The sequence below is a fragment of the Salmo salar genome, chromosome 12, assembly GCF_965601325.2.
Source record: "Salmo salar chromosome 12, fSalSal1, whole genome shotgun sequence".
In the NCBI taxonomy this organism is placed as follows: domain Eukaryota; kingdom Metazoa; phylum Chordata; class Actinopteri; order Salmoniformes; family Salmonidae; genus Salmo; species Salmo salar.
Genome location: NC_138302.1, coordinates 31,481,854 through 31,492,750, shown reverse-complemented (window position 1 = coordinate 31,492,750; position 10,897 = coordinate 31,481,854). Strand labels below are relative to the sequence as shown.

Below are 10,897 nucleotides of genomic sequence, written 5' to 3'. Positions count from 1 at the left end.
TTATGAAGGTCTACGACCATCTGTTCCTTTTGAACTGCCAGTTCTTTTCTTTTCTTCATGGTGTTGGATGACAAAGGGATATTGCATGCGTGTTACCTCATTTTTATACCCTAGTGAAAAAGGAAGTGATGTAATGGCTCAATATAGTTCCTTAACACTTAGATAAACTTAAATAAGTGGAATTTAATTTCTGGTTTAATTTTGGTAGATGTTATTTACAATAATATTTAAGGGTGCCATTAATTGTGAAACCTTGATTTGGAAGACATTGATTTTTAATTAAATCAATAAATTATTTTGGTGGGTTCCATTAAAACATTAATAAAGTACAGTATTTTTCACATGTTGGTATTTTGAGTTTCTCTATAATTATTTTTTTAAGTATTGTTTGTGCATTGCCAGTCAGGGGTGCCAGTAATTTTAGAGCCCACTGTAAGACATTGCGATGTCACCACTAGATGGTTCAAGTGAGCAAAAAATAACTGCGGCAAGGAAAAGTATTCTGAAACAGAACGGTCTTCATTCTGCCGAGTTGTGCCTAGTTGTCACAGTTGGCTATTTACTCCATTGTTTAAAAACAAATCATGTACAATTTAAGTACAGTACTGAGACCCCATGTTTTTAAAATATACAAATATTTTTGTTTAATGAAACACAATCATTTATTTTCAATAAATTGTTTTATTTCATAAAGTAACGCTCCCATGCAAATGAATGACAGGTCAATACTTTTATTCTTAACGTCATACAAAATGATTTCCAACAACCACACAATACAGTAACATACATTACTGCTCAATAAAACATTGAATATGAACAGACATCAGATACAGTTCAAATGTATCACTAGCTGGTAGGGAATTGGTAATAAAACTCTGTCTTTATAAATGATATTCGTTTTTATACAATACGTAAGGAACCATAAGGAAAACATTGGCTAGTAGGAACCAGAGCTATGACACTGCTCAGTCCTTAAAGTCCTTCCCAATAGTTACTTAGATTTGAAAACATTAGCCGAACATAACACAATGTAAAACTAACAATAAGTCATGTTAAATCCTTTAATCAACGAGAACATGTTATGGCCAAAGGCAGAACTAGAACAGTGGCTTGTCTCTGCTATGTTGTTTCACGACTGGGGCCTGCCACTGGGCTCTGTTGAGAAAACAACACCCCCACAAGGCAGTCAGTAGCAGTGCAGGCAGAGGGCTCCTCCGCTCCCAGACACAACAGCCTGTGGTACCCAGCCTGTGGAACCCAGCACAGCACCCTGGAATGAACACGCACACGCACACACACACACGGTACTTTTTAAAATGTTTATTCATTTCACCTTTACTTAACCAGGTAGGCTAGTTGAGAACAAGTTCTCATTTACAACTGCGACCTGGCCAAGATAAAGCAAGCAGTGTGACACAAACAACAAACACAGAGTTAGTTACACATGGAATAAACAAACATACAGTCAATAATACAATAGAGAAAGTCTATATACAGTGTGTGCAAATGAGGTAGGATAAGGGGGGTGAGGCAATAAATAGGCCATAGTGGCAAAATTATTACAGTATAGCAAATTAAACACTGGGGTGATAGATGTGCAGAAGATGAGTGTGCAAGTAGCGGTACTGGGGTGCAAAGGGGCAAAATAAATAAAATGAATAATATGGTGATGAGGTAGTTGGATGGGCCATTTACAGATGGGCTTTGTACAGGTGCAGTGATCTGTGAGCTGCTCTGACAGCTGGTGCTTAAAGCTGGTGAGGGAGATATGAGGCTTCAGTAATTTTTGCAGTTTGTTCCAGTCATTGGCAGCAGAGAACTGGAAGGAAAGGCGGCCAAAGGAGGAATTGGCTTTGGGGATGACCAGTGAGATATACCTGCTGGAGCGCGTGCTACGAGTGGGTGCTGCTATGGTGACCAGTGAGCTGAGATAAGGCGGGGCTTTACCTAGCAGAGACTTGTAGATAACCTGTAGCCAGTGGGTTTGGCGACGAGTATGAAGCGAGGGCCAACCAACGAGAGCATATAGGTCGCAGTGGTGGGTAGTATATGGGGCTTTAGTGACAAAACAGATGGCACTGTGATAGACTGCATCCAATTTGCTGAGTAGAGTGTTGAAGGCTATTTTGTAAATGACATTGCCGAAGTCGAGGATCAGTAGGATGGTCAGTTTTACGAGGGTATGTTTGGCAGCATGAGTGAAGGATGCTTTGTTGCGATATAGGAAGCCGATTCTAGATTTCATTTTGGATTGGAGATGCTTAATGTGAGTCTGGAAGGAGAGTTTACAGTCTAACCAGACACCTAGGTATTTGTAGTTGTCCACATATTCTAAATCAGAACCGTCCAGAGTAGTGATGCTGGACGGGCGGGCAGGTGCGGGCAGCGATCAGTTGAAGAGCATGCATTTAGTTTTGCTTGCATTTAAGAGCAGTTGGAGGCCACGGAAGGAGAGTTGTATGGCGTTGAAGCTCGTTTGGAGGTTAGTTAACACAGTGTCCAAAGAAGGGCCAGAAGTATACAGAATGGTGTCGTCTGCGTAGAGGTGGATCAGAGAATCACCAGCAGCAAGAGCGACACCATTGATGTATACAGACAAAAGTTACTCTTAAGTACTCTTTAAACAAGTCAAAGATGAAAGAGTGTTGCGTAGCGATCTGAGTGTGACTTTGTACCATTCGTAGATGTCATCTTTTATGGGTTCAGGCTGCGTTTGGACCCACTGACCGATTGACCACATCTTGACCACATTGCCTATAGCAACCGTCTCCCCTTTACCCTCTGCATTGCCCCCCTCAGCAGGCTCCTCTGGGACTTCCTCGTAGCACAGGAAGTAGCTGCTCGAGAAACACACACACAGTCACACACACAGTCACACAGAGGCAGTGAGAGATGCCATCTGATTGACTATTCTTAGGCCTGAATTCCAAAATGTACATTGTCATCGAACATCTCAGTTCAAATGAGTCCCAAAGTTCTCTTGGCACTAATATTACAATGGTTGTTTATTGGCATGTTATGCCTTACTTTAACCCTTTCTCTACCACCCCCCACTCTCTCTCTCTCACTCACTACTCGGTGGCTCGCTCTTTTCCTGCTACTGGCCTGTCCTCCTCTGGATGTCCCTCCTTCCCGCCATACGTTTCCTGCTGTAGGCTCTCGCTGGGTCTCTCCACATTCCAGCGCATGCGTTTGTACAGGCCAGTGTGGACCCCAGCCAGGTACGGGGCTAGACGACAGTACCTGTATATGGACAATCCCACACGGTCTATCTGACACTTGCCAATGTAGAAATGGGAGATACTGGAATGGAGAGAGAGGGAGAATGATAGATACATAAATGGTTGGATGAAGGATTGTGGAATGAGAATAAGGGTTGACAAGTCCAAGCATCTGTCCTCTATATATTTGGGTCATACTCCAAATGTTCCATTTGTGGATCTAAATACAGGTATTCAAGTAGGTGTTGGTACATATCGTCGCTGTCTGATGAAAACCTTGCAACTAAAATCGTGTTGAAAGCACGAACTCTCAACGTAATCTGAACGTTTCATGACTCTAGGACCAAGAAAATGTATTCAAAACAGCTTCAGAAATTTCGAAATTGAATGTTTGTTAAAAATAGTCTAATATGGGAGTTTTCAATTTCTTGAAAAGTATCTGTTTTGGAGATTAGGTTTTTACCCGACAGCGGCGATATGCGTTTGTATGTGCATCTGTGTGTTTGTGGTGGCTCACAGCCTTCAGATGTTATGTTGTAAGTACCAGAGGAGGCTGGTGGGAGGAGCTATGACGAATGGCTCATTGTAATGGCTGGAATGGTATAAATGAAACGGTATCAAACACATTAAACATATGGAAACCCCATGTTTGACTCCATTCCGTCTACTCCATTCCAGACATTACAATGCGCCCATCCACCAATAGTTCCTCCAACCAGCCTCTTCTGGTAAATACAGTACCTGGCCGGCTCAGCCTCCTCCAGAGAGAGAAAGTCAAAGGAGGCATAGGTCAAGACCAGCTGCTCCAGCCTCGCACACAGCTGCTGGGAGAAGTCTAACAACTGGACAGATGGACAAACACATAAATACAGACAGACAAATACACACACTTACTCAATACACACCACTCTGTCTACAGCATCTCTCTTGATCCTTCTCTATTAGTTCTCAAACCTCTCATAAGCCTATATTCTTGTCCAGAGTTGATTCACAGAGACATTTATGTTGGTTTGAAGTGTAGAATACATTTAATATCAATAAAGAGTGCAAAGGGAAGGGATCACAGCCACTACCTCACTTTCCAACCAAGGTGCATGAATTGAGGAGAGCGGACACTGTCACTCAATAAAGAGTGACAGTTTTGTCCTACCCAGATTCAGATGAGTAGGGTTGAGTTTCGAGGCTCTTACTCGTGAACGGATGTACATGGGTAGAGGCGTGCGCTGGGGCAGGGAGCTGCGAGCGGTCGACTCCAGGTAAGTGAAGTAGGGCTGACAGGTCCGCAGGAAAGTAGGCACCACGCAAGCAAAGTTTTCCTTGTGCAGAATGTCACTCCTGCAGACAACACACACACACGGTTATGTCACAGGACAGGGCTTCATTATGCATTACTTAAATCGCTTTGATAAATAATAAACAATAACTTGAAACCCTACTAGATGTAATTGCATAGTCAAGCTGCACTATTCATTGAGTCACCTAACCTCTACCTATCATTATCTTAGACTACATTAACAACTTTCCTAACTAACTCTAACGTTACCTGTATAAAAGGTTTGTTTGAAACTCATCCGCCTTAATCAGCAGGTCCTGGAATTGCTGTTCAATGGGTCTTAGCTTCTGATCCATCATGTTGATATCCTGGCATGACGACATGGACTCCAAATTCGCATCACCTGTGCTGTCCATTTGGTCGCCACATGAGGGCGCTAAAGCACTATCCTCTACATGCGCCACAGAGTGAGAAATTTCGGGAAATTATTTGTTGACTTGAGTTTGATTAGCAGAGTCAAATCAAATTGTATTGGTCACATACACATGGTTAGCAGATGTTATTGCGAGTGTAGCACGTTTTTTGTCTACATAATTATTAAGCTACCTATGCATTTTGACAGTAACTTACCTGTGTCTGGTGATGATTCAGGATTATTTTTCGTCTCCCCCTGTTCCATGCTTTCTTTGTAACCTCAATACAGCTAGAAGGAATTGACATTTTAAACTATAAATGTAATAACATGTATATAAGAAAACTATGTCAAGATGTTACTATTCCCTCTGCTAAAATATACTGGAATACAGCCCTAGGACAAGTGAACTGGAACAAAGTATCGCTGTTGTCTGGCAAATATTGTGTATCTAATAAGGTGAAAGAAGTATCATACAAACTCATTCATGAAATCTACCATAGAAAGACATTTATTATACACAGATTCAAAATAGTTATTGATAACAAATGTGTATTTTGTGGTTGTGACCCAGAAACTCTTGACCATTTATTTTGGGATCGCTCTTATGTCAGAAGATTTTGGAGTGAGTTAGAATATTTTATTTGAAAAGAAACGACAATTAATATTAATTTGAGAGACTGATATTATGTTCTTTTTTGATCCAAATGATATGGACCCTGATTTAACTTTCATTCATTTGTTTATTTTTCATGTCCGATTCTTTATCCATAAAATGAAGTGGGCAGAGAATAAACCCCTCTTCACATCGTTTAAGATAATTTCAAAATAATATTTCAAATCTATCAGTAAGTGTAAAAAACAATTAATAATAACCCATGTTCGCTTTCAGTTGACACCTCGAAATCCTTCATTAGCTAGCTAGATTTAGCTTGTTAGCTAGCTAGCAACTGCAATATTGTTAACGGTTTTCTTGTGTGTCGTATTAATTGAACACTTCACAAGTTGTTACAACTTTCTGAGGGTACTTAGCCAGTATTTTCATGAATTGAGGATAGTTAGCTAACTAAGTTACACCTACGCCACTTTCCCCACTCCTCTGAATCGTTGTAGAACTCGTGTGCGGCGCCATGCACCGTCGGTCCAAGAACTTGACAAGTACGGTTTTCAACCGGTCTCCGTCTCCAGCCTCCTCTCTTCCCCTTGGCTTCTACATCTGACGCTCAGCCCCGTCTCAACTGAATTTGTCAGTCTGCAGGCTAGCCTAGCGCGATAACTACTACCGTGAGCGCGTGAAGCTACCACTAGACAAGCTCGAGCGGAGCCCTCTGCTGGCCGAAACATGCACAAAATCTCATGACAATTATGTGGGCTTATTCATATACATAATTGGGGATAGACAACCATTCTGCCTATGGAGACTAATAAATAAATAATTGCAAAATGACAAAAATTACCATATATCTTACACCACTGTCATTGTTAAGCCAAATACCATCGTTTGTTTGACAACACTGGTATGAAAAAAAAAATGCTTTGATTTGTCAATATTAGTATCCATACTAGCTACGTGAATAAAGTTATTCTAACTCTATTATACTAATTCTGTTATTCTAACTATATTATTCTAACTATCAAAAGTTCAGAAGTGAGTGTGTGGAGTGCAGACTGATGACAACCGGCTCCACATCGATTGATGGCTCTTACGGTTCTTGCCACCAGAGGGAAACATTGATATATAAAACCCCACTGAATCAACGTGATTTGGGTTACATTACATTTGAAACTTTTTAGAGATTTCGTATGTGATCAGAAAATGTATTAATCTCCCGGCGTGGTCACTGTGCGCTGTTGTAGTTGACGTAATAGTGTATGTTGTCCTGACATAATATATGAGCCTGTGACGCAAACGCAGTCAACAAATTATTAAATTGATTGGCTCAGTTGAGTTGAGAGTTTGCATAGGACAGTTATCCTCATGTTCAAAGACATTACTTTGCCTGGACAAGCTAATTCTGTGTAACTGTAAGTATTGTATTTAAAATGTTCAAACCTTTTATAAAAAATGTATTTGTTTATTATTTTTCTATCATTGTACAGGTCCAATCTGAAGGATGTCTTAAAATAAAATGGGTAAAAGTCATAAACGGTTGAGGAGAGCTCGTCTAAAGGTAAGTCTCATATATGAAGAAAAACATGTTTATCTGTGTGTCTCCGTAATGGGGAATTTTTTTGTTGTAGTACAACCATATGGCAGAGTTTTTAAAACCTCTCCTAGAGGACCCCCAGACATTCCACTGTATTCCACAGCTAGCACACCTGATTCAACGTGTCAACTAATCATCAAGCCCTTGAATAGGTTTTAATGAGGTTTGCTTGTTTAGGGCTACAACAAAATTGTGAAACGTCTGGGGTTCCCCAAGGAGAGGGATGAAAACCACTGGCCTATGCAAAAACAGACTGATATGCTTTATGGTTGGAAAGGAGGACTCAAAATGGAGGTCTCAAGTGTAATTTAGTTCATTTTGTACCTATACCCCAGGCTGGGACCTTCCAAACTAGTGTTGGAGAACAGGTGCCCCAGACAGACGACCATGATGGACCAAGGCTGCCAGCACTGGTGGACTGCACCAAGAAGAGCCCCCTAAAGGTTAGAAATTGCTTTGAGTTTTGTTGCGAAACGTTTTGAACAGTTCAGAGTGAAATATGTATCTGTTCAATTGGAAAACGTTCAAAATGTTTTGCAATGTTAGGCACGCTGAATACACTCCAGGCAACCTCTCAGAGCAGACTGGTTGGCTCTAAGCAACACCCACTTCAATTGTTTTGTTTATATTTTTTAAATTTTCTTCCCCAATTGGTAGTTAGTCTTGTCTCATCCCTGTAACTCCCATACGGACTCAGGAGAGGCGAAGGTCAAGATCCGTGCGTCCTCCGAAACACAACCCAAACCAACCAAGCCGCTCTGCTTCTTGACACAATGCCCACTTAACCTGGAAGCCTGCCGCACCAATGTATCAGAGGAAACACCGTACACCTGGCTACCGTGTCAGCGTGCACTGTTCCTGACAAGTTCATCCCTGGCGGCCAAACCCTCCCCTAACCCGGACGGCGCTGGGCCAAGTGTGCGCCGCCCCATGGGTCTCCCGGTCGCGGCCGGCTGCGACAGAGCCTGGACTTGAACCCAGAATCTCTAGTGGCACAGCTAGACCACTGTGCCACTTGGGAGACCACATTCACTCAGAAATTCTTTGCCTTAATTGGACATCTATTTTGATTGGTTTGTTGGTCAAGTGGATAATGCTGTCATTCATATGCTAATGATGTATAGGGCTAAGACATGCTTGTCCATTTTTGGTCACTGAATGTTGCTCAACGTTCCGTCTTGCTGAACGCACCCCTGGTTGTATAAGGACACTTTGTTTTGAAATCTTTACATGGTTGTAACTGAGAGACCAGTTGGTTGTAATCTACTGATATGTCATGTTCTCAAGCAGAAATTTGTTTAAAACGAGATAATGATGCATGGGTCACTTACTAGTTAGAACCAATAGCATTGGAATTCTGATTCAAATTCTGATTCAAATTCTAAGGTTAACCCTTATGTGACATGTCACTTAGTACCACCATGCCTATGGTGAAATAGGTGGTTTCTATGGTGATATGATTTTGCTGCTGTTGATGTTTCTCTCAGAACTTTGTGCCGAAGCCCCCGCAAGGCCCCAGGCTGAGCCATCAGGCCAAGGCTGAAAAGAACGCCAGAGAGGCCATTGATCCCAGAAAGGCTAGGGAGGACAATGCAGAGGCAAAAAAAACAAGCCGCCAAGTCATTGGTGTGTTGGCACTGCCTCCACCTCTTCTATCTCCGACAACCAGTTACAGTGAGTATTGATCACCACTTCCAAAATACCTGGATTTATTGATATAATTATATAAGGACATACAGTAGAAGGATCAACTAATGACTCGACTCTCCTCTTTCTGTAGGTGTCCTACCAGCTATCAAGAAGGGCACTAAAGTGACGAAGGTGGAGACAACAGGTGGGTTTTGGTGACACAGTGGTTATTCAATAGAATTGTTGCTGTGGTTACAAGCTTGTTCGGTGGTAATTCTGATTGACTTCTGTTTCAGAGCCACCAGGCCCCCTGACACCTGAGGATGGGGTGAGAATGAACTCCTCTCCATCTGTTGATGACCCCCTGACCCCAGAAACCCCAGAGAGTGATGTCACCTCCGATGCCACTTCTCTGGCGGACCCACCCCGTGAGATGACACCTGAGAATGTAGAGGAGGCGTTCTCTCTGGAGGACTTCCTGAAGTCTCACCCGTGAGTCCTGCTCTGAACCATGTTATGTGCAGTACAAAAAATATAATCTAGGAGCCAGTCTACTCACCAAGGATTCTTGTTTGTGTTTTATTTTCCAGTCAGAGAAAGCTCATCAGGAAGTTCCTCAAACAAAAGGTAAGTCCCCCATTTCTACTTCTTTACCGACTCTAATCATGCCAACAACAACAAAAAACGTGTACCTTAAAAACTAAAAAGAAATGTTGTCACTTGAAGTTGTTGTTTTCCGTATTTCTTTCTAAGAATGTGACCATAAAGGACCTGGAGGACATGTCCTATGTGGTCCTCCTGCCAGCGATAGCTCTGCTCAGGATCTCCAGACCAGAGTCATCCCACTCCTCCTGCTGGGGGTCAGGGGTGCTGAAGATCGTCTCGGAGACGTTCCACCGGCGGAGCTCTGAGCCGAAGGGGAGGCTCTGGGGTGGGCAGCCCCCAACGCCCAATTCTGAGACAGACAAGGAGCTTCAGGGTATAGCAGACATGGCTGTGAGAAACATCCTGAGGAATGCCCAGGGGGACTTCTTCTCTGCTGTGAATGACCTGGAGACGATCAATCCACGCATCACTCTGACCAAAGAGAGGATCTCCAGCATCTTCTCAGAGCTGTTCAGGGATGCCTGTGAGAGTGCCCAGGAGGCTGCCAGACGGATCCACCACATGAGGTCTGGAAGAGGCAACAACAGCCGGAATGGGAGTCGGCCTGGGTCGTCACAGGGATCGAGCAGATCCAACATGCCAGAGTTGGCGTTAAACCTCTGTCAGCTATCTCTGGAACATCCAAATGTGTCCTGCTCCAACAGAAGTGGCCTGCACCCCCTTCCAGAGCAGGGCTGGATGGAGGAGCATATTGGCTCAGCCCTAGGTCAATTGTCCACCATTGAGGCAGACATGGGCGAGTTAGAAAACTTCACCAGACCTCTGCCACTGGAAAATGGAGACGACAGCTCATCCAACAGGTTGTCAGGGTCATCCACTGCCTCATATCCATCCACCTGCCTGTCTTCTCCAGATGTGACCTCAGAGGGAAGGGCCCACTACACCATTATGGCCCTGGAAACCCTCCAGGAGGGGGAGGACATCAGCTGGAGTCGCTCTGGGTCATCACAGAGATCAAGACGGTTCAACCTCTGTCATCAGGCAAAGGAGATGGAGAGGGTTTATCTCCAGAGAGACACACTCCACTCCAGCGTCAGTGTGGGAGAACTGGGGTCAGTGAGGAGGGCCAAGGGAAGGGATGTCCATAAAGCCCTCAGCGAGGGGTCCCTCCCTGTCTTTGCCCTGCTCGGGGAGAGGCCAGGGGAGATTTGGCCGACCAGCACTTGGGACATGGAGCAGAACCAGCCTCCCAGCACTCCCACATCCAGCAAGGAGGGTTTGTGGGACAGCGACTCCACCTGGTCTCATGGGCTTGGGGAGGAGGAGGGGGCAGAGCCTCGTGTGAGGTTGGCAGCTATGTCGGAGGGGGGCAGCTCCCTGATCCTGACCCCCCAGGCCTCCACCTCACTCTCCAATCACAACAAGAGGGCACTAGGTTAGTTATTATGTAGTCTTGTCTCCTTTTACCCCATTGTTATTATTGTTATTGTTATTGCCATTTACACTGTGACCAAGATGTTTTGGGGTGAGGGCGTTGTCGATAGGGGGA

The 10,897-nt window shown here is 43.7% G+C and overlaps 1 protein-coding gene across 1 annotated transcript; it reads right to left on the bottom strand.

The window, feature by feature from the left end:
• Positions 1–672: 672 nt before the first annotated feature.
• Positions 673–6,232, bottom strand: LOC106564763 (UPF0575 protein C19orf67 homolog). The gene is made up of 8 exons (XM_014131105.3): positions 5,988–6,232; positions 5,125–5,197; positions 4,765–4,945; positions 4,412–4,556; positions 3,963–4,063; positions 3,073–3,303; positions 2,676–2,837; positions 673–1,270 (listed from the first exon to the last, which is right to left on the bottom strand). Exons 2-8 carry the CDS (start codon positions 5,171–5,173, stop codon positions 1,120–1,122), a joined length of 1,020 nt encoding a protein of 339 aa, XP_013986580.1. The 5' UTR covers positions 5,174–5,197; positions 5,988–6,232; the 3' UTR covers positions 673–1,119.
• Positions 6,233–10,897: the final 4,665 nt, after the last annotated feature.